Source organism: Pongo abelii, chromosome 18, assembly GCF_028885655.2.
Source record: "Pongo abelii isolate AG06213 chromosome 18, NHGRI_mPonAbe1-v2.0_pri, whole genome shotgun sequence".
Taxonomy (NCBI): Eukaryota; Metazoa; Chordata; class Mammalia; order Primates; family Hominidae; genus Pongo; species Pongo abelii.
In genome coordinates, this window is record NC_072003.2 from 24,336,103 (window position 1) to 24,359,773 (window position 23,671).

Consider the following 23,671-nt stretch of genomic DNA (forward strand, 5'->3'; position numbering starts at 1 on the left):
GAGTCTTTTGGATTCCTCAGAATGCGGCATGTTTATGAAAAAGCATTAATAGGGAGGGGTAGGGATGGGGGTCTCTAGGTTAATAGGGAGGACGGTATTTCTATTTCATGTATGTGTGTTTCAGAGTTGCAAATCACCTCAGATAAAATAGGGCCCCTCAGACAAGACAGCAGGCCTGGCCCGAGGGGAGGGGTGTCTGTGATGACCTTCTCAAGGCCAAAAACTTCAGGACCAGCAGGATTCCTCCAGAGAATGTTTTCAAGAGCGTTAGCTGCGCGTTGCGAGGCTGGCTGAGAGGGCACAGGCCCGCAGGGGACCGGGGGTTCCACCCCTGCGCTGCTGCCAGGCTCTGGCTGTGTGACCTGTCACCCTCCAGGCCTCAACATCCACACTCATGTCAGCAGAGTGATGACAACTTCCCAGGGACCCCAGAATGTCACCTGCCTCAACTGCAGGTGGCCTCTGAGCACGTGTCCCATTGACAGAGCGTTTGGGTTTCTTCTTTAAGCATGCTGGTTATGACAGAAAGTAAAATATTAACCAAGAAGAATAATCTCACATTTAAATATAGCTTCACACAAACACATACATCTGTAGCAACGTAGTTACAGGAGACCGAGAAGGCGTGGGGGCTCCTCATCATTCCAGGCTGTGCTTTTCCCTTGAGAAGCAATAGAGGTAGGAGACTGCGGCTGTTTCTGACCTCTGGACCGGTTAGAGAGTGTTTGTAGGGTAAAAACATACATAGGAGGCTGTGTGTTATGGGAGGAGCCACCAAATCGGCAGGCAACAGTGCGGGGGACACGCGGCCTGCAGAGGGCATGGACATGACCAGCTGCTTCCAGGCCTGCGCTCTGCCTCTGACGGCTTTATCTCTAGGGCGCGAGTCTCTTGTGACAGGAGGTGAGTATTAATGAATCAGTTAACCATTTTGTAAACTGGGAAGTTGTCTTGTGACCAGCCTTCACGCAGGCAGGCGCCTCCCCCACGTGCCCGACACTAACCCAAGCCTTATGTTTTGTGGGACACGTGGCCTTGCCCGGGCCGAGGGTGGGTGTGACTGTCCAGCCTCTGTGTCACCAAGGTGGCATGTTCATTTATTGAACTCACATCCTCACCAGCCGTCCCAGCCAGGAGACGCTCGGGAAAACTGCTACCTCATGGCGGCACAGGGGCCTTAAACATGTTGCCACTGGACATAATGGAAGCTGCCGATGACACCACACGCAAAGCCTCCCATGGGTTCCAAGTATTTTTACACGGCCAGACCTGTCCCTGTGCCTTGTTCAGTGACCTCTCTGTGGAGAGGCCTTCTCCTGCCGGGACCTGTAGTGGCCCACAACTGGGGGTGGGGCTGGGGAACCTACAGCAGCTCACAACTGGGGGTGGGGCTGGGGGTGCTTTCACCCACGGCCAGGGGTCGTTCCTGGGAATTTCCCAGCTTAGCACCCCCCGTCGTCCCCAGAGCTGGGAGCTGTGGGTCTTTCCACTGTTGGTCACGACTCTGCCCTGTCCCTGCACATGAAGACGGGTGGCTGAAAAATCAACGCCAAGTAAGCTTTGGAGGGAGCGTGTTTAACCTGCCCTTGGGTTTACAATGAAAGCCTGCCCACATTTTATCAAGGGATGCTCATAAACAAAGGTTGGCGAAGGATGAAGAAAAACAAGTTGCTTTTATGAGTCAATTAAATATATAATAGTGCTCAACTCATTTTGGCCTGTGTGGTTTAAAGAACCAGACGAGAATATGCTATTATTTACTTAAAGGGAAAATGAGGGTCTGGGCCCATTTTGTACCATTTAGCAAGTGAATGGGTAGCTTTTGTGGTCAGACCTCACTTTGGCTGACAGAGCTAGGAAATGTGCAAGGAGCATTTGCTGATTGATTCATCTCCTTCCATCCGTCCGTGTCCCCGTTCCTTCACCCCCGTGCGTGCCAGGCCGAGATATCCCAGAGAATGTTTCCAGAGGAGTTCTGGACTCAAGTCTAATAAAGGAAACCCCAGGAAATCCAGAACAGAAAGTTAGCGTGTGACAGGAGGAAATTCGTTTTGCACTCCACAGCTGAATTTGCGGTTGCCTTTCTAACATCACATGGGCCGTGCTGAGGATAGGGCAGGTCTCTCTCCCCTGCACCGACATCGCAGACGCTCGCCATGGTGGGTGGATTGACGGACATGGTGAGAGCTGCATGGACATCGCAGACATTACAGACATCGCAGACACTCGCCATGGTGGGTGGATTGATGGACATGGTGAGAGCTGCATGGACATCGCAGATACTACAGACATCGCAGACACTCGCCATGGTGGGTGGACTGATGGACATGGTGAGAGCTGCATGGACATCGCAGATACTACAGACATCGCAGACGCTCGCCGTGGTGGGTGGACTGATGGACGTGGTGCCAGCCGTATGGACATCGCAGATACTACAGACATCGCAGACGCTCGCCGTGGTGGGTGGATTGACGGACATGGTGAGAGCTGCATGGACATCGCAGACACTACAGACATCGCAGACGCTCGCCGTGGTGGGTGGACTGATGGACGTGGTGAGAGCTGCATGGACATCGCAGATACTACAGACATCGCAGACACTCGCCGTGGTGGGTGGATTGATGGACGTGGTGCCAGCCGTATGGACATCGCAGACACTACAGACATCGCAGACACTCGCCGTGGTGGGTGGACTGATGGACGTGGTGCCAGCCGTATGGACATCGCAGACACTACAGACATCGCAGACACTCGCCGTGGTGGGTGGACTGATGGACGTGGTGAGAGCTGCATGGACATCGCAGATACTACAGACATCGCAGACACTCGCCGTGGTGGGTGGATTGATGGACGTGGTGCCAGCCGTATGGACATCGCAGATACTACAGACATCGCAGACGCTCGCCGTGGTGGGTGGACTGATGGACGTGGTGCAAGCCGTATGGACATCGCAGATACTACAGACATCGCAGACGCTCGCCGTGGTGGGTGGACTGATGGACGTGGTGCCAGCCGTATGGACATCGCAGACACTACAGACATCGCAGACACTCGCCGTGGTGGGTGGATTGACGGACATGGTGAGAGCTGCATGGACATCGCAGACACTACAGACATCGCAGACGCTCGCCGTGGTGGGTGGATTGATGGACGTGGTGCCAGCCGTATGGACATCGCAGACACTACAGACATCGCAGACGCTCGCCGTGGTGGGTGGACTGATGGACATGGTGAGAGCTGCATGGACATCGCAGACACTACAGACATCTCAGATGCTCGCCGTGGTGGGGTGGATTGATGGACGTGGTGCAAGCTGTATGGACATCGCAGATACTACAGACATCGCAGACGCTCGCCATGGTGGGTGGATTGACGGACATGGTGAGAGCTGCATGGACATCGCAGACATTACAGACATCGCAGACACTCGCCATGGTGGGTGGATTGATGGACATGGTGAGAGCTGCATGGACATCGCAGATACTACAGACATCGCAGACGCTCGCCGTGGTGGGTGGACTGATGGACGTGGTGAGAGCTGCATGGACATCGCAGATACTACAGACATCGCAGACACTCGCCGTGGTGGGTGGATTGATGGACGTGGTGCCAGCCGTATGGACATCGCAGACACTACAGACATCGCAGACACTCGCCGTGGTGGGTGGACTGATGGACGTGGTGCCAGCCGTATGGACATCGCAGACACTACAGACATCGCAGACACTCGCCGTGGTGGGTGGACTGATGGACGTGGTGAGAGCTGCATGGACATCGCAGATACTACAGACATCGCAGACACTCGCCGTGGTGGGTGGATTGATGGACGTGGTGCCAGCCGTATGGACATCGCAGATACTACAGACATCGCAGACGCTCGCCGTGGTGGGTGGACTGATGGACGTGGTGCAAGCCGTATGGACATCGCAGATACTACAGACATCGCAGACGCTCGCCGTGGTGGGTGGACTGATGGACGTGGTGCCAGCCGTATGGACATCGCAGACACTACAGACATCGCAGACACTCGCCGTGGTGGGTGGATTGACGGACATGGTGAGAGCTGCATGGACATCACAGACACTACAGACATCGCAGACGCTCGCCGTGGTGGGTGGATTGATGGACGTGGTGCCAGCCGTATGGACATCGCAGACACTACAGACATCGCAGACGCTCGCCGTGGTGGGTGGACTGATGGACATGGTGAGAGCTGCATGGACATCGCAGACACTACAGACATCTCAGATGCTCGCCGTGGTGGGGTGGATTGATGGACGTGGTGCAAGCTGTATGGACATCGCAGACACTACAGACATCGCAGACGCTCGCCATGGTGGGTGGACTGATGGACGTGGTGCCAGCCGTATGGACATCGCAGACACTACAGACATCTCAGATGCTCGCCGTGGTGGGGTGGGCTGATGGACGCGGTGTGAGCCAGCCAGTCTCTGATGGCAACTGTTTTACATTCCCGGGTAGCATTTGTCCCCTCTGGTTTTCTCATTGGCATCTTTCTCTCTTTTTAAGAAATTCGTCAGAAGCAACATGGTTCTTCCCAGTGAATGTAGCAGAGGTCTGCTTGACATTTTAGATACATTTCTCAAATTCTCCTTCCGTTCCTCGCCAGCCACTGTGTGTTGTGCTGAGCTCAAGCCACAGGTGCGTCTGCCCAAGTGCTGGGCCCTGTCGGGAGGAGCCGTCTGAGGCCCCCAGTCTCCATGGAAGAAGGTGCCTATGAGAGACGACGTGCCAGGAGGAGGCTGGTGTGGCTAAGCAGACAAACTTACACTCAGAGAAGCCTCATCCGTGGAAACAGCCCAGGATGGGCAGCAGCTGTTGGGCTCTGGAGTTGGCGTGTGGCTTATGGCCGAGCATCCCCTTAGGATCATCCCAGCCCTCCAGCTCCTGCCCCCAAGTCAGGAAAGGCTTCCCGTGCATGGCAGGGTGTCCGCGCCCTCTGGAGTCCTGGTCGGCCTCTGCTGGGATGGGCTGGGCCTTTCTCTGAGCCCCAAGGGCTTTAGTGCCTCCCAGCCCCACCCTCCAGCCCTCCCTGAGCTAAGCACCTTCCCAGCCTCCTGCTGGCCTCTGATTCACTCTCTGAACGGGGAGTGTTGCTTTTTTGCTGAGGATTCTCTTGGAAACCCTTTGAGCTGAGAGATGAGCCCACAGCGGTGCCTCTGCCTCGGATGTTGGTGTCCCCTGCGGCCCCAAGGGGAGTGGACACTGGCAGTCGGGGCACCTTGGCTGTGGGAAAGGAGGACCACGCTGGCCACAGAGGCCTGAGTGTGTGGGACCAGGGCAAGCAGGGAGAACTGGCATACCCCCACCCCATTCTCCAGTTACCAACCCTTAACCCGGGGCTCTCCTAGCGGGGTCCCCATACCTGCAGCACCAGCATCCCCGGGCACGTGTGTGAAGTGCTCGTGGCAGACCCCACCCCTACAGAGCTGGGGCTGGGATCTCTCTTTCCACAGGCCCTGCAGAGAGTTCCCGTCCACCTGAAATCTGAGACCCCAGTCTAAAGACTGCGATTCTCTTCCTGCGGGGTATCAGGAGCAGACCAGCTTCCCGAACAGTCACCTGCAGAGCTCCTGCTCCTTTGGGGAGGGCCCTGACTTTCTCGTGGTGGAAATCCTCCACCCGGTCAGGTTCCGGCTGCCCTGGGTCCCCTGGAAGACTCTGGGGATTGATGAGCAGATGCAGGGCTGCCTGGAGCTGGCCTGGCCCCTGGTGCCCTGCTAATGCCATTTTTTGGTAACACCCATTCACAATAGCCTGGCTGAGGGTTTTGTTCTCCTTCTCTTTATTTGCTATCACTAAATCCATCTGATTAAAAATTAGCCTGGTGTGCCCTTGTCCCAGGTGCTGGGGGTGTGCCTGTGGGCCGCTGTTTCCAGGGAGAGGGAGGGACAGTGTCACTTACGGGACCACACAAAGGGGTGAATCTGCCTTTTGCTTTTGTCTCTTCCACTACAGCTCCCACCCTCACCTGTTCCTTGGAATTAGATAGGGCGAAGTCTGTGCCTCCTTCACCAGCATAAACAGAAGCTATTTTAAGTTGATGGGCCCCAACCCCAACCAAGACACAGGATCTGATGATCCTCTGGAAGCGCCGTTTTTGCTCAAATTGCAGCTGGGGATGTCCTAATTCCTGACCACAGATGGAGGTTTGACATTCTCTGCTTTACACGTGAGGTTTTCTGAACAGCTTATGTAGCTAGAGGCTGTTTTGGAGAAACAGAGATGGTCATGGACATAGTTGCAAATACCAGGTCTGTCAGTGGACATGGAGAGGCTGGGCTCTGTGTGATGCAGGAAGTGACGTTTCCCTCCTTAGAGGCTCAGCCCATTGGAACTCAGCCTGCAGCTCGTTTGAGGCTCAGCCCGTTAGAACTCGGCCTGCAGCGCGTTTGTGGCTCAGCCCGTTAGAACTCGGCCTGCAGCTCATTTGAGGCTCAGCCCGTTGGAACTCGGCCTGCAGCTCGTTTGAGGCTCAGCCCGTTGGAACTCGGCCTGCAGCTCGTTTGAGGCTCAGCCCGTTGGAACTTGGCCTGCAGCTCGTTTGTGCCGTTCCATGTTGCAGTTTTAGGGTTTTTTTTACTTTGAGCAGCCCTGGATTATGACAAGTGTCTGGCGATGTCGTTCCTGACCAGAGCGTGGCTCAGCCCCCGACTGGGGCCCACGGCCAGACTCTCATTCTGCTGCCCCCCAACTGGGACACCGTGGCTCTCTCAGGAGGATTCTCACTCCCCAGCCAAGCACAGTCTGTGGGGTCAAACCTGCTGGTGTCCGGATGGGTGTGTCCTGGTGCTCTGAGGCTCCGGTCCGGGCCGTGGGGACGAGGGAGGCTGAGCGGGTGAAGACGGCTGTGATGTGTGTGTCACGCCCTGTGCAGGTGCCAGGAGGGGCTGTCGGTCCTCACAGCAGCCAGGGGAGGAAGCTTGTTGTGTTTGTTGCTGATGAGGAAACGGGGCTCTGGGAGAGAAGTGCTTTGCCGGCTTACGCTGGGCCACAGCTGCCTGCTGCTTTCCTGAGAAGCCGTGCAAGGAAGGTGGCGGCCGAGTGCGCGGAACCTGTCCTGTGTGGGGCCGGGGGTCACGCAGCTGTGCAGGGAAGCAGCCGCAGGCACAGTGCCGTCCAGTGAGCTGGGCTGTATCCATTTCACCTTATTTCAGACACTGAGATTTGAGTCGCATGTAATGTTCACAGGCATGAAATGTTATCCTTTTGATAATTTTTAAATTACTTAAAATCTACCTTGCGGGCGTTACAGCACAGGGTTTGGTCAGGGGCCCAGGTCTGTCTCTCCCTGGTCCTGGCAGCTGTGTAAGCCCATGGACCCAGAGCAGGGGTCCAGGTTCCAGGCCCTCCTGGGCACTGCTGAATTCTGTCCCACTGACTTAGATTTTTTATGTTTTATTCTGAGCATTTCTGTTTCTGTTGATTCACTATTTTTTTCTGGTTATAGAAGGAATAATTTTTCTTTTACCAACCACCCAAGCTGCAGCCACGTGTGACTGGTCAGGTTTCTGTGATGGGGAGAGGGCCTGGCCCTGAGGTCTGTGTCTCACGGCTCTCACTGGGCTCCGCCAGATGCTCGTTGCCCTGAGGGTGCAGCTGTGGCAGCATCTGTGGGTGGCTGAGGAGACGGGACGTTCACCGGGCAGTTGTGCCCCAAGGGTGTTCTGGGGGCTGCCTCGTGTCCCAGAGCTAGACCCACACGATGCTGAGCCTCGTGCTGCCGTGAGACCACCCCTGGTCAAAGAGACCCAGTCCCCTGCCTCGTGGCCCTGTGCCAGCCCCGCCTCTGGTGATGTCTCTTTGGAAGCCACAGCAGGAGGAGGCTGCTCACGGCGTTTGGAGGCTCGAGGGCCTGGTCTCCGGGTGTGCACAGCCGGGATGGAGCAGAAGGAGGATGAGCTTAAGTCAGAGAGTCCTGGGCTCCAGTTTTGCTTTGACGTTTATGTTGCTTTAAGAGAAAACAGCTCAGCTGCGCTTTTCTCCTCTCCGTGGCCCTCGTGGCTGATCTGCATGTAAGAAGATTAGAGAGGACCCTGTGTCAACGTTCGCAGCCCACCACAGGCGCTGAGTAAATGTTGGTCGGTGTTTTTCTCACTTTATTTTCGAGCTGTCATTGGCTTGCAATTTTGTAAAAGGCAGCTGGGGTGTGGATTGGAGTGGAGCTCTAAGATGCTTGAGGCAAGAGGAGGCTGTGAACAGGTCTGAGGATTTGGACTGGGAACCACGCAGCGCAAACGAGCTGAGTTCGAGAAAGGCCTCAGTGCCTTGAAAGGCAGCTGCTGTTTACACTTTTCTCAAGACAGAGGCTTCACGTGGTCGCCATTCACACAAGTGCCGAGCAAGACCCTGGCACCAGAGGTGTGGACTAAAAATGAAGCCACCGGAACATCCTGTGACCATCATGAAGCCGGTCGTGGTCGGGGGCCCGTGTGTGTTTGTCAGGCCAGGGCCCTGCTGCCTGCCCTCTGGCTTAAGGAATCCAGTTGGGGAGAAATGCTCCCTCTGAGTACCCCTGGAGTTTTGACCCAGCTCGAGGTTGTAAACAGGCGGAGGGGGCCAAATGGAGAGGCTTTGCTGTGATAGAGACCTGGGTCTGCCCTGCCACCATCCGCCGGGAGCCCACGGCAGCCTCGCCCTCCAACACCCGCACGCTGCGTGCGGTGCACTGAACTGCAGGATGCCTGTGTTGCCGCTAGTTCTGCTGTTTGGGAAAAACTCTCTGTGTTAAGTTGGATCTTCCTTGTGACTGATTCAGAGGAGCCACATTGTTACGGAAGGGCTGGGACCCAGACACAGGGTCCAGAATGTCCTCGAGGTATCAGAAGAACTCCTGGAGAGCAAGCCGAGGGCTGTGTCATCGCCACACCCTCCGTGGGTCCCTGCTCCCGAGTGAGGCTGTGCCCAGCCACCCAGTGACTCAGAAGCTGTGCACACAAGGTGTGAATCCCCCCTTGCTCTAGCACCAAGAAAATAGCACCATGGTGATGGGATGTGGATGACGGATGCGGGGTGACAGACAGGATAATAGACGTGGGGTGATGGACGCGGGGTGATGGATGCAGGGTGACAGACAGGGGATCACGGACACGGGGTGACGGACGGAGGATGACGGACGCAGGGTGATGGATGTGGGGTGATGGACGGGGGATGACGGACGTGGGGTGACGGGTAGAGGGTGACAGATGGGGGATGACGGACGTGGGGTGACAGACGGGATGACAGATGTGGGGTGACGGACGGGGGATGACGGATGCGGGGTGATGGATGGGGGTGACGGACGTGGGGTGATGGACACGGGATGACAGACGTGGGATGACGGATGTGGGGTGACAGACGGGGGTGATGGTCACAGGGTGACAGATGCAGGGTGACAGACATGGGGTGACGGACAGGGGATGACGGACACGGGGTGACTGACAGATGCGGGGTGATGGGGGATGACGGATGCAGGGTGACGGACAGGGGATGACAGAGGATGATGGGCTGTGGGGTGACAGACGCGGGGTGATGGACGGGATGACGGAGGATGATCGGCTGTGGGGATGACAGGACTTCTCAGCGCTGGTTGCTCCTGCCTGGGGGTGGGAATGAGTGGGAAGGAGAAAGGCTTGGAGAGGTCCTTATCCAGTGGCCGGACGCGGGGCTCAGGTTTTTCGTAGTGTTCAGGGAATCCTGCAGGGCCACCCCCACCATGCCGGCGGGGAAGCAGGCTTGGAGAGGCTCAGCCTTTGAGGCGGCCATGGAGAGTGGCACTCAGGGGCTGGCTCAGGTCCCAGGCCAGGTGCGAGCTGATCCACGTCAGCCTCTGGTTCTGAAACACTGAGCCTGGCTCCATTCTGAAAAGTACAGCAGTAATTTGAGCCTTGTTCTGAATGGCCCCGCTGATTCATCCTGCTCTTGCAGGGCCCTGCTGAAGGACAGCGGCTTCTGCTTCCTCTGATCCTGGCAGCCTGGAACTTCTTGAGAGGACTGGGCATGTGGATAGCCATGGTGGGGGACGTCCTTTAAACTGGGGAATGGGCTCCCCTAGACACAGTCGCTTCCACAGGAATCTTCTAGAGCCTCACCCAGGGCAGAGCGGACACCCGCAGCAGCCTGGAGTTCCGGGGAGCCCCAGCCGCCTGCCTGCGTCATGAGGGACAGGCCAGCCCCCAACACCTGGGTAGGAAGAGCCCAGGCCTCAGACAGGACAGGCACATGGGTGAACAGACGGCTTCCCCTGCAGGAGGAGATGCAGCCGTTCAGAAGCAGACCTCCAGCGTGGGAAAATCAGACCCATGGTGTCAGGGTGCATGAAGGCAGGACACACAGGCCCGTCCCCTGCGAGGGTCAGGACATGAAGGTGGAACACACAGGGCCGTCCCCTGCGAGGGTCAGGACATGAAGGTGGAACACACAGGCCCCTCCCCTGTGAGGACCAGGACACAAAGGCAGACACACAGGCCACGTCCCCCGTGAGGGTCAGGGTGCCCAGGGTCAAGGCTGGAGCCTGAACGCTGTCCGCAGACCGTGGCTGGATGGAGACTGCCATGTTGAAATGCCTGCACATCTGATGGAGGTGTGGCCATGCACATGAGAGAGGAGGTGGGGGCGTGCACACCAGGCTGTCTTCGCCACTGCGGCTCTGGGGGGGGCCTGGCTGAGGGAGGGAAAAAAGTTAACTTTTTCTACCTGGAGACTTAACTGGCTGGAATGAATATCTATTTCTTTGGAATTAAGAACATTTTAAAATACAGAAAAATAGTTTCCTTATAAGACTTTTAATTTTAAACATACGCAGAGCTTTCTAAAAGGGACACAGCATATAGTTTGGTTTCTGTGGCCATGTGCCTTCCATGTGCATGGAGGATGGACAGGTGGTTTTGTAACGTGTGTCATAGTTTGCACCCAGCTGGTTCAGGTGTTAAACCAAAAACAATTAATAAAGCAATGGTGGTGATCAGTTCAGACAGAGCCCAACCCCTCCCCACGCCAGGGGCTTATGCTCTGGAGTGGGAAGCATGTTCTAAGTGAGACTTGTGTGTGAATTTTCTACACCTACGCTAAGTAAAATTGGCATTTATTTACAAAGCTCCGAATTACATTACATTTTATATTTTATGTTTAAACTTCATTAGGAAAAATTGCCATTATTGTTACACGTAATGAGTTGACTGTCAATATTTAATATAAACGAAGGAAATGTTGGCAAAAGAGAAATTAGACCTAACATTTTTATTTATAATAATCTCAAATGCTGTTAAATTTGTAAGCATTTCTGTTGCTTTATAGATGTTTTGGAAAAGCTAATTTTAACTTTTCAAGAATGAGAAGTTGTCCCCACTGAAACTTTTGAAGAATGAGAAGTTGTCCCCACTGAAAGCCTAGCACGTTAGCGTCTTTCTTTGCGTTAGTTTCTCTCCATTCTTATTTTGCCCCGTGGAGATACAGTGCGTGCACACACATTCAATATTAAACACACATCTGTAAACACACACAGGAAACATTAAACCCATATGTTTCTATGTATTATTGAAAGTTCATCAGAAAAGACAGCAGAGGCCATGTGTTGCTCTGTGATGCACCCATCAGAGGCTGTGATCCATCCAGAGGCTGCTGTGTGCCGCTCTGTGATGCACACCCATCCAGAGGCTGCCATGTGCTGCTCTGAGATGCGCACCCATCCCAACACCCGATCATCCTCTTCCTCCCATTCAGTGCCTGCGATTTCCTGCCATGGCCCCAGTGGAACGGCAGCTCTGCAGGGTCAGGACTGCTCGGCTCAGGGCAGGTGCAAGGCGCTCTGTGTGTCAGAGTCTCGCACTGTGGAATGCCCGCTTCCTTTCCCCCAAGCTGATTCCCCTCACTGTGTAGCTTACCATAATAGTTTCACAGCTAGCTGACTTCTTTAGGCCACTGGAGTATTGATTTATTCTCATGTTCTCTTAAAAATATTTTTCAAAGATTGAGAAGACACCATAAATATGCCGTCATGGTCAGGTGTCAGGACGACGGACGGGCTGCTCAGAGCCTGGCCTGGTTTCTGTCATTTCTGGAATGCTGTGGGTCTGCTGTAGACGCCAGTGCCTCCCATCCAGCCTCAGGCTGGGTGAAGCGAGGTGGAGGGAGCGTCTGTTTGGTCAGTGCTGGCCCCGGATGTGCCTGTGGCCTTGTCAGGCAGGAGGCAGGCGAGGAGCTTCGATGCCAGCGGTCCCTGTCCCCGTGCTGGAGGAGGGGGGCTGCCGGTGCTGCTCCTCCTTGGCTCAGGCCTCCTGAGCCCTTTTCCCCTAGGTGTCCCATCCCAAAGCCGGGCTCCTCATAAATTTGGGGGTACAGAGCTCTGCGGCACCCCTTGGTGGAGTTGCCTCTGGAGAGCTCTGCTGCTGCTGTGAACCTGCCTCTGCTTGCTGGTCACACGGCTGCCCAGTGAGCACCTCTTGGTGCAGGGTCCATGGCACCCTGGCATCTCAGAGGGCTGGCGGCTGCTGGGGATGAGGCTGGAGCCCAAGGGCGGGGTGGGGGCTTGCGTGGGGGTCGTCCTCCCAGTCCCGGAGCTGCCCTCCACCTGGGGAGAGCCCCACCCACCCTCCTGAGGTGACGGCTTGGCCCTGGAGACTACCTGCCCTGGCTGGGGGCCAGGCGTGCTCTCCATCTCCAGGGATTCTGGGGCTTGGGGAGGTCACAGTCTGTTGGAGGAGGGTGCGCCAATTGGCCAAAGGGTGTTTATGGCCCGAGGTGGAGGCTGGGCGCGGGGGGACGAGGGCCTGGGGGCCACCCTTCCTGTGAGGGCTGCTGACACTGGTGTTGGCAACACTCAGGTGAACGTGTGTGGGCTGGGGAGGGGTAAACGTGTGTGGGGAGGGGAAGGGGTGAGCGTGTGTGGGGAGGGGAGGAGGTGAACGTGTGTGGGGAGGGGAGGGGGTGAGCGTGTGTGGGGAGGGGAGGGGGTGAGCGTGTGTGGGGAGGGGAGGGGGTGAGCGTGTGTGGGGAGGGGAGGGGGTAGCGTGTGTGGGGAGGGAGGGGTGAACATGTGTGGGCTGGGGAGGGGGTGAGCATGTGTGGGCTGCAGAGGGGGTAGCCCCCCCATCCAGAACAGACACTGCACTGCAGCCTGCACTTGGAGTCTGATGCTCTCTCAGGCAGTCTTGTCCTGAGTCGTAAATAAGGAACAGAAAACCAAAGTTTTGATTTGCTATTTTCTCCTATCCTGAAGGTGCCATTGAGATGCCAAATCTCGGGCAGTTCAGGCTTTTGGCTGTGGTTCTCCACGGGGCGGCTGATGAGAGGCTTTGTGGCCGGCCCACTAGGAGGGCATCGGATGCTCGCCCTGTAATTGCGCTGGGTGTGCCCGCCACCGGAGTTCCCGCCCCTGATGACAGGGTCAGGCAGAGAGGCCGGTTCCTGCTAGCTACAGGTTTTGTGGGTACAGGTCATGGGGTGTGGGCTGTGGGCTGAGCCTCTGGCCAGGGTGTGGTGGCATCTCAGGTCTCATCGCTTGTGGGTGTCTGTGGCTGGGGCAGCGTGGACGCATCGGGAGTGGCAGTGCTGAACCGAGACTTGGGCTCCGGTGTCAGGTGCTCCTTGGCGGCTTGTTTCTGTGTCCCCCGTCCCCCCGTCTGGGAGCCGCCCGACCTTCCCTTTGGATGTAGCGTGTGTCTGGGGTTCTTGGTGTTCTCTGTGCTTTGCGAGGGTGAGAGCTACCCCAGAGAGAATGCCAAGCTCTTCCCAGACACCCCGAAGGGCCAAGGCAGCCTTCACTGTGCTGAAGCTGGCTGTGGTCTCTTGGGCATCTCTCCCGACTTGGGCCAGGTGCACAGTGGGGTAGGGCGAATGTGCACACATTTCCGGCTGACTTGGGGGACACCCTCTAGGTCTCCTTGAAGCACAGAGCCAGTGCACCTGGCTTCTCTGCCAAGCACAGCAACAGTCACGGCCATTGGCCACAGCCACCTCCACGACAGCCACAGCTGCATTTCTCCCGCTGGGGCCGGCTGAACCGGAGCTGCCCACGTGAGCATCCTTGGCTGACAGCATGGCAGCCTCACTCTTAGAGGTGAGCGAGCAGCAGGGGTGGTTTGGTTCAGGGACCCCAACTCTGGAAGCCCACCTGCCTGGGGCTGGACTCAGGCCCCGTGTTGCCTTGTGGGTGGGTGGGTGGGTGGCACTGCTGGCTGTGTCCACGGCGATTATACAGATGACTTGGTCTTCCTGTCATCCCCCAGCCCACAGGACTCCAGCCTCCACAGGCTTCGCCGCCCTTCCCAGGGGTCAGGAAGCCCCGGAGACCATAGGACAGAGGTGGTTTAGTTGGGAGCGTTGCCCTGGGGGTAGGTGAGGCAGGACGGGCAGTGACGCTGCAGCCTTGGCCGTGACACCACCTGGTGGGCTGCAGTCCCACTTCCGCCCCTGCCACCGGCCGTGTGGCCTGCTCACCACCCTGGGCCTCAGCATCTTCTCCTGCAAAATGGGGTCGTGATGGTTCCTGAGAGTGTGTGTAGAGGGCAGTGCTGGCACAAAACGTCAGAGACAGAGCCCCTCGCACCTCCTGCCCATCCCACGCAGCTGCACCAGGCTCCGGGGGAGGGTGGGACCTGAGCTTGGTTCTTCCTGTGGGAAGCACTCTCACTCCCTCTCTGTCCCTCCCTGCCTCCGTCTCTCTGCCCCTCTCCCCCTTACCATCTCTCTGTCTCCGTCTCTCTTCCTCCTTCTCTCTCGCTCTCCCACAGCACAGGTCCGACGGTCTGGTTCGGTGCCCGCTGCTCTGCCGCCCTCTGGGCTCCTGGCTGGGGCTCTGCTCTGCTTCTCAGCCTGCTGCCTGCCCACTGCCCGCCTACCGCCCACCTGCTGCCCGCCTACCGCCCACCTGCTGCCCGCCTACCCCCCGCCCGCCTGTGGATCCTGTGCTTCACAGCCCCCGTCTTTCTGTTTTCTGGCACTGGAAGAAGATACTCTTTTTAAGACAGTCCTGTGACTCACAACCAAAGGGAGGTCATGTGCATTGCACAGTTGTTGCAGTCTGGGGGTCTCCGCTCAAGGCTGGGGGCTGTGTGTCGGGCAGGTCCTTCGGTGCTGGGCACGGGGTCTTTCACCCTGCAGATGTCGCTTGTGGGGTCCTTGGAAACTGAGACCTCTGCTCCCCACTTTCTGATGAGAGGGCCCTGTCTGTCTTTATGCCGTGGTCCAGGGTGAGTTGATTTCCTGGTGCCGTGGTCCAGGGTGAATGATGTGCCACATTTCCTGGGAATGACATTTTCCATGTTTTCCAGACGCCATTGGCATGGCCCACTTTGGAATCCAGCAGGTGACTTCAGGGCCCACAAGCCTCTCACGTCCACCCCCAGGACCCCAGGTGCACCTGCAGCAGTTAAGGGAGACACTTAGACACTGCCATCTTCCCTGGAAGGTTCCAGTTCCAACTCTGGGGCTGTTCGGGTTTTGTGCATTTCACTGCTAGCTTCACTGTTTTACCAACAGGGGTGACTTGGAAACAAGGACAGCCGAGCGTGTTTGCCAAGGAAAGCCCGGATCTCCGGCATGCAGCGCCGGCTGGGGCCCCTGGCATGGGTCAGGGCCGGGATCAGGCCCCTCGAGGTTCAGATTGTCCATGGGGTGGTGCTTAGACACTGTCTCGGGGCGGGGCCCAGCACCAGCAGTGGCTGGCAGCTCTCCAGCCCTGAGGGGTTCCTCCTCCCTCTGTCCTTCCTGTAGAGGTGCAGGCCCCTGGTGGGCCGTGGGGGTGCAGGGGGTGCAGGGCGTGCTGGGGCCACTGTCCACCCGTCCTGGTTGGGGGTAGACCTCGCTGGGCACAACCCCTTCCTAGCACATGGCCCAGGGGTCTGCTTGCCAGTTGGATTTTCCCTTCCTTTCCCTCTGAAATTCCCTGGTTCTTCAATTTTGGTCCCTTTTTCTGGGCCTCTCTGACTTGTCTGTAACAGAAGTGCGGAGAGGTTTGGTGGCTGCTGTTGGCCAGGAATGTTCACACCACAGAAATCAGGAAGGGCCACACGCTGGAGGAAATTGAGCTCACGTCTGAACAAAGGTTTTGTTGATCATCTAATCTTGCTAACCTGAATTGAATGATCTTGTCTATAGCGGTTACACTGCAATAGCACAAAAAATTAAGACAGTGTTTTTCTGGTATTTAAAACTTTACCTGATTCAACAAAGTTGCTTGTGACATTGATGAATGAGTGAGGCTCCAGCATTCCCAGTGTGGAAGCCAGAAGAGGTGTCAGCCTAATTAATATAATTTGTATGAGTGGGAGAAATGTTTTAATGGTCGACACGTAACACACTCAGTGATGACGCACTTTTTGAGAACGAGCTAGCAGAGGGTGCATTGCCTCCGTTTGTCAAATCCTGGTTAAATGCAGCCCAGGACTGGCTTAGAGACAAGAGTTTGCTGTGAAAATCAATTAGCTCTGTGAGTTTGAAATAGAGGACTGTGTATCTCATTATTTTTTGTGAGTTGTGTGCTACACATCTTTTACACTAGTGCAATGTATGACTTAGTTAACCTAGTTGAGCTCATGCATGCATTTTTCCCCTGGAGAACCAGGTGTTGTTAAACCTCTGTTGGGACCACCCACCTGGGGGTGCAGCCCCAGGCCTGTCCGTTCCCCTCTCGCATACAGGCTGGGTGTGAACTAAACCTCGCTTGGGTTAAGGAAAGTTGTTTTCCTCGCCCCCCATTCCTTCTCTGCAGCTGCCTCCAGAGACGGGACGCTGCTGGGAGACGTCCTTCATGGTTTTCTCTCAGTGCCGTGCGTCGAGGGAGAAAGACCCAGTTCTCTTTGTTCCTCACTCTCCATTCAAGGGTGTGTGTCCACCCGGGGAGCAGCCTCGGAGCCTCGAAGCACAGGGAGGTTTGCCCACTGTCCGTGATCAGGAAGAAAGCATCTCTATCTGAGGCAGATGTCAGCATTGTTGCCACTGCCCGTTATAAGAGACTAGGGTTCCCGAGGCTCAGGCCCTGCTCCTGAGGTGCAGCCGATATGTGTGCAGGCATCACTGGGTTCCCAATCCCAATTTGGTACTGCGTGAGGCAAACCAGGGCACCTGCAGACGCTCCAGCTCCAGCTCTGCTGTTGCGGTGCTGTCCTTCGTCTCACACGTGGACGTCTCGGGCCTTCTGCCAGCCCCTGTGAGACCCGCAGCTCCCTGGTGAGTGGGGCGAGGAGGTGGGGGCATCTTCACACCTTCTCAGTTCTCAGCAGTAAGTAATGCCTCTCAGTCCTGGCTACACCAGAACCACCTGCAAGCTTTCTAATCAAGATGAATGTCTGTTCTTACTGCCTGGAGCCCCCTCCTAGTCAAAGAATGGCAATCTCTGGGTGGGGTCCGGGCATTTCTCCTGTGAGAAGCTCTCCTGTGTGTGCAGCCGCAGCCGGTGAGTGCGGGTGTGAGGTCCTGTGTGTGGACTCGCAGGAGAGGAGTCACAGCTTCAGGAGATGCAGCCTGGATGCGGGGCAGGCTCTGCCGCGCCAGGAACACGGGGGCCCTGAGGGTTCCTGTGCAGCACCGGTGTGTCTCTGCTCCTTTGTGAACTCAGAAGGGCGGCTTCATTTCAGCCCACCTTTACTTTCTCTTTCCTCATTATTCCCTGGGTGTTTTCAGCTGCCAGTGAAACTTCGGTTTTGAACCCATAGGATTTGCCTCAGTCTCCTGGTGGACACACCTCTGTGGAGGAGAGGTCCCCTGTCTGCAATCACCTTTCCCATATTTTATTACCTGTTTATAAGAGTGAGCACAGTTAGAACCAGCTGACAGGGTTTGGAGTCGTGTTTCTCAGGATATTCCGGAGGCACTGCTGCTCCATTCATCTCAGGACTTGAAGTATTTTCCCCAGCGGCTCATCGTAGACCAGCTGGAATCACAGGCAGTCGGAACCGCGAGAGTGCACGTGCTGGTGGCCGTGGTCTGCGGACAGCATTTCCAGAGTGCTGGGTGATGCGGCCCCCACGCCTTGAGGGTTATACTGCATCAGGAGACTGGGCAGCCCTGGGGAGGCCCGGCCTGGACAACCATCTGGCTGACCTGGCTCCAAGGCCAGGTCTCCTAAATGTTTAGGGATCACTTGGGTCTTGGGATGCATGAATCTCTGGTGTGATGTGGCAGCATCTCCCCTGTGGCCCATTTCTAATAGCCTTTGCACCAAGCACGAGAGGAGGGTCATTTGCACCAAGAGCATGTAACTGGGGCACTGTTGTGTTTTGGGTGGATGGCCCTCAGCCGTGGGGCACTCTTGGTGTTCTAGGTGGACAGCTCTCTGCTGTGTGGCACTATTGGTGTTCTAGGTGGACGGCCCTCTGCCGTGGGGCACTATCGGTGTTCTAGGTGGACGGCCCTGTGCCGTGTGGCACTATCAGTGTTCTAGGTGGACGGCCCTCTGCTGTGTGGCACTATTGGTGTTCTAGGTGGACGGCCCTTTGCCATGTGGCACTATTGGTGTTCTAGGTGGACGGCCCTCTGCCGTGTGGCACTATTGGTGTTCTAGGTGGATGGCCCTCTGCCGTGGGGCACTATCGGTGTTCTAGGTGGACGGCCCTCTGCCATGCGGCACTATTGGTGTTCTAGGTGGACGGCCCTCTGCCGTGGGGCGCTATTGGTGTTCTAGGTGGACGGCCCTGTGCCGTGCGGTACTATTGGTGTTCTAGGTGGACGGCCCTGTGCCGTGCGGTACTATTGGTGTTCTAGGTGGACGGCCCTGTGCCCTGGGGCACCGTGTGCAGCGGGACACTGAACAGAAGGCACCCTGCATTCTGCCCACCAGATGCCAGTTGCACAGCCCATAGTGACAACCAAGCGTGCCTTGGGAGGTGGCCCCTGGGGGAGACCCCTGTTTCAGTGGCCCCTGGGGGAGACCCCTGTTTCAGCCGTTGTCAGGGTCAGGCCTCCAGTAAGCACAGTGGGCGCCTTCTAGGACCCCTCCTGCCACCCCGTCACCATAGACTTATTCTCCCTGTGGTGAAAGTTTCAATTACATTGAATGTGTCCATTATTTGGGAGGGTTTAACACCTAGCCCTGGTCGCCCGCCCCTCAGCAGAACCTCCCGTGCCCTCTGAAGAGCCGTGGAGGCTGGAGGGAACTGGAGGTGCTCTCAAGGAGATTGGACGATGGGCAGACCCCCTGGACGGCAGTGCTCGGCCCTCCCTGGGCAGGTGGTGTCACCCAGGGAGTTTTGGAATCAGCCCGCAGAGCCCTCTCCTCCTTCCACCACTCACAGAAACCCACTGGTGCCAGGGGCTCCCAGCAGCCCCTCCCGGCCAGGAGGATCGGGGGGTGCCTTGCTTGAGGATGGCAGCCTGGGCTTCTGTCATTCATAACCCACAGGAGTCCTCTTGAGGGAGGAGCATGGTGCCCTGGAGAGCCCTGGACAAGGCCTGGGCCTGGCTCCATCCAAGCCCAGCGGCCTCTGCCCCTCCTGAGCGTGAGGATAGAGCAGGTGCTGCCTGCCCTCGACTCGGCCCAGAGGAAACTCCACTCCCACGGCCTCACCAAGTTCTGCCTGTTTCTGGCAGCTTTGCAGGCCCTTCGGGAAGGCACTTGTGTTGCCAGGGGTCGTGGGGGTCAGCGTCATGCTGTGTCCTCAAGACGCTGTGTCCCCTGCCTCGGGGCCCCCCCACCTCTTCCTCTTATGGCCTCTGCGCCGCAGTCAGCCCACCGAGATGTGCAGCCTCGTCCCATGGAGGGTGCCGGGTGGGGAGGCCGGTGCGGACAGGCACTGAGGCCCACTCAGAGGCCAGTCACGGAGCCCCCGTGTCCAGAGGCGAACAGCAGCCAGGGGGCACACGGGCCTTGCAGTCAGCAGCTCAGAGCCCGGAGAGGGGTCTGTACCCACGCATAGCACAGAGGCTTCTGTGCCTCACTGAGACCCTGCCAGGGCTTGGAGGAGGACCTGTTCGAGTGAGGATCCCAGGGGCCGGGGCTGGGGTCGCTGTTCCAGGCTTCTAAATAGCCCAAAGTAGACGGGGCTGTTCATCATTTATTCAGATAGTTTAGGCACAAGACTATTGTTCTGGTAAATACTTTATGTTGTTAGAAGACGCTGTGTGCCTAGCAAAATTTTTAGACCCCTTTGAATGTTTTGTGTTGGGAGGACTAAAAGGCTGAGGTTGGGAGCCTTGAGAGCCACACTTCTCAAGTTCTCCCGCAGGGTCTCCTTCCCCGATGGGCCCTGGGCTTAATTGCTGGAAAGGGGTTGCTTTCGCTGGACCGTGCACTGGGGCCGTCGCCATCACCCGTTCCGCGTTATTTCAGTGAGGCCGACCTGTAGTTGAGTAAAACGCCATGATGACGTGGGAAAGAGAAGAGCGCCCCACCTGGGTGGACGCAGCCAGTCCCAGCACAGCCCTGGCCTCTCCAGGACGTCTTCTGTCGGGGTTGGTGCCAGGAGCTTTGCTCAGTGGAGCCCTGGGCCCTCATCCTCACCCGTGGCTGCCTTCATTCCTTCCTTCGCCCTCTTCGCTGGGCGCTGAGCTGAGCTGCTGAGTGCCTGGGAGACGCCCGCTGCTGTGCTGAGCAGCAGATGAGGCCAGCCCCACCTGATGGCCCTCCCCGGGATGCCTGCAGGGAGGAGCAGCACGGGGTGGGGTCTGTGGAGACCTCCCCATGCCCTCACAGCTCCTCCCGGGTACAGGGGTGTGGCTCCGGGTGCTGCGGGCCGCGCCGACAGCTCGCTGTCAGCACTTGGAGACCCTGCGTGGGTCTCCAGGGAAGCCTGGGCACCCTAACCCTCGGTCAGGGCTGGGCCTGTGCTCACCCTGAGGGTGCAGCTTCCCTCCACGGCCCAGAAGGGCTGCTGTGGGCATGGGAGTCCTGACGCTTCGGATCAGGGCCTTTGTTTTTGTTACTCACTGCCTGATCCCTGGAGTTGGAAATCAGGTTTTGCGGTGTTATGCTGTTTACATTAAATGTGTTTAAGTGCTGCCTTTTACTCCTGTTAGTTGAGTTTTCAGAGCTGATGCGAGGTGCTGTGTTGGCTGTCTTCATCGGTCTGCCAGCTGGTGAACACACCGCATGTGTTTTAGTGACACGGTCCATGGGAAAAGTGGTCATGAGAACTGTTACTTATTTGGCTATTAGGATGAAACCAGTTTACTTTTCTTTTAATTCATTTATTCATCCATGCATGCAACAGATAATTCGGCACTTACTGTATACCACAGACAGCTTTGTCTTTTTATATGAACGTCTCTGTGCACCAGAAAAAAAGAGAAAACACGTTTCCTCTAGGAGAGACAGAACAGGCACCTTTGGTGAAGGTAATTGAACCAGCTGTTTGGGGTGTGGTGGAGAAGAAACAGCTGCTTGGGAGGTGGGGCAGCCCCCGTCCCGCTCAGCTGTGGGCCTGCAGGGAGAGGCTCAGTCCTGGTGCACGTGGCACATGGAGAGGCCCCGGGGCGACATGGCCAGGCCATGCTGTAGCAGGTCCAGCCCTCCTGGTCTGAGCAGCTCATTGGATGTTGGTGGGTCCAGCAGGCTCCCTGGTGTTGCTGTCGTCATAGCAACCAGGATGTTTCTCAGGAGTTGTTTTTTTTTTTTTTTTTTTCCTGTTTCAATGCTTTATTAACCGTTGGAAACAAAACCAATGCCCTGGAGGTGATGGCATCAGAAGCCTGAGGCAGGGAAATGGGTTTGCATTTTGTCCCCCCTCTTTTTTTTTATTAAATGCATCATAGCAAAAGTAGATTAAAAAGAAAGAGTCTCAGCCCCAGATGACAGTGAGCAGGGAGAAGGAGGTAAAGACGGGGCCATCAGGCGGGGAGGGAGGAACCTGGTGTGTTTTGGGGCCGGGGACTGGGCATCGTCGGACAGGGAGGGAGGAACCCAGTGCCTTGGTGCCAGTGTGGGGGGACTGGGCATCGTTGGGTAGGGAGGGAGGGAGGGATGAATCTGGTGCATTGGTGCCAGTGTGGGAGGACTGGGTATCGTTGAGTGGGGAGGGAGGGAGGGATGAATCTGGTGCGTTGGTGCCAGTGCGGCGGGACTGGGCATCATCAGGCAGGGAGGCAGGGAGGCAGGGAGGGATGAATCCGGTGTGTTGGCGCCAGCACAGGGAGACCTGGCCTTTTCATGTCGTGCAGCGTCTGTCTTACAGGGAGTCCAGGGAAAGCTTGTGTGTTTCCGTCCTGCAGCGTCTACCTTCGGAAGACACAGCTGGTACTGCTGTGATTTGAGGCCCTGTGGGAATACATCTCAGTTCCGTATTATCCACAAACACCATCTTCCACAGGACTTTCAAAAGCTTTTTTCTTTCTCCTTTTAAGAAACACAGGAACTTACAGCTAAATATCTACACTCATTTGTTGCAAAAAACAAAGAAATCCCAGAAAACAAAAGAAAAACAAAAAACTCCCAAAGACAAAAACAAAAAAAACCCCAATAAAATCTCAAGGGAAATATGGTCAGCATCAGGTCACACCGTAAAGGTGTCAGAACGAAAGTCAGCAAAGTCAAGCTGTGTTTGAGGATAAGGACTTCTATCTGCTGCAGAAGCTATCAGTTCCAAAACAGGGCCGGGAGGCTGGAGGGGCCCCGTCCGACTTGCTGGGTGTGCTGTGGCTGCCCTCAAATTCAGGGGTAGCCGTGGCAACCAGGAAGGCTGTGTCTGCTCCGGGAACCTCAGCTGCCATCCCCCAGGCTCCCTTCCCTCTCTGGAGAAGCTCGTCGGCCGTGCTCGCCCCTTCGTGCCTGTGAACTTGTCACACACCCTGCGTGCGTGTGCTGCATGTGTGTGCATGTGCTGCGTGTGTGTGCGTGTGCTGCCTGCGTGTGCTGCGTGTGGGACCTTCATATTGGTGGGAACCTTCAGAAAGCCTGTCTTTTGACATTTGATAACTGAGCTGAGGCCTGGCCTGGAGCCAGGTGCCTCGTAGCAGCCTGGCTGTGTTCTCCCATGCAGCGGGTGAAGAAGGCGCGTCCCGGGAGAGTTGCCATGTTGAGGTGTTCTGAGGGTCCAGTGCCCATCAGGAAATATTCATTTGCTTTTTCCCACCAACCGATTATCATTGATGCTTCCTTAATGATTCCCAAAATAAAAATTTCCAGAACCTTTTGAATTAGAGATATCTCAGAGCTGGAGGAGCCTTCGAGAGCTGCTGTGTCTCTTGCTTTTGCAGTTCAGGACTTTGAGGCCCAGAGAGGCAGACTGTGTGTTGGGGGCACTGGCAGGAAACGGCCACAAGCACTGAGACCCTGAGACCTGCTCCGTGTGGGCAGCAGCGGGTGCTGCTGGGAACGCCTGCCGGCACCTCAACACCCACAGATATGCGGCGTGGACACAGGAGGCTTCATCCAGACCCTGGGGCTTCTGCTCCTTCTCACAGTGCGTCAGGTTAATATTGTGGATGAAAAGTCTTTAAAAAGCTTCAAACTGAGTTTCTCTCTGCCCTTTGGAGTTTCTGGCATGCTAGTTTGCAAACTGGCATCTTTGAAATGAGCCAACTGCCCCATGTGAGCCATGACGTGTGCGCTTGCTGAGTTGATGTGAAACATTCAGCACGGAGTGGTGGAAGTGGGGTTCTGAGAAACTTCTACTCTGCTCCCGTTTTTGATTTTGTTTGTTTCAACAAGAATAAGGTGATGTGGCCCCGAGTGGCACCAGCAGGAGCCTTGGTGTGGTCTCAGTGTGGTGCCTGTGCCTGCATCTGTCCTCTCGTCCTGCGT

At 56.5% G+C, this 23,671-nt stretch overlaps 2 protein-coding genes across 2 annotated transcripts in view; both read left to right on the forward strand.

Annotated features, from left to right (window-relative positions):
• LOC100444490 (ras GTPase-activating protein 3-like) overlaps window positions 1-23,671 on the forward strand; it is a 122,990-nt gene that overhangs the window by 15,103 nt on the left and 84,216 nt on the right. The window lies entirely within an intron of this gene.
• LOC134760376 (uncharacterized) lies at window positions 1,419-11,352 on the forward strand. Its single transcript, XM_063717202.1, has 2 exons — window positions 1,419-8,961; window positions 9,928-11,352. The coding sequence occupies exon 1, from the start codon at window positions 2,157-2,159 to the stop codon at window positions 4,272-4,274; it is 2,118 nt and encodes a 705-aa protein (XP_063573272.1). The 5' UTR covers window positions 1,419-2,156; the 3' UTR covers window positions 4,275-8,961; window positions 9,928-11,352.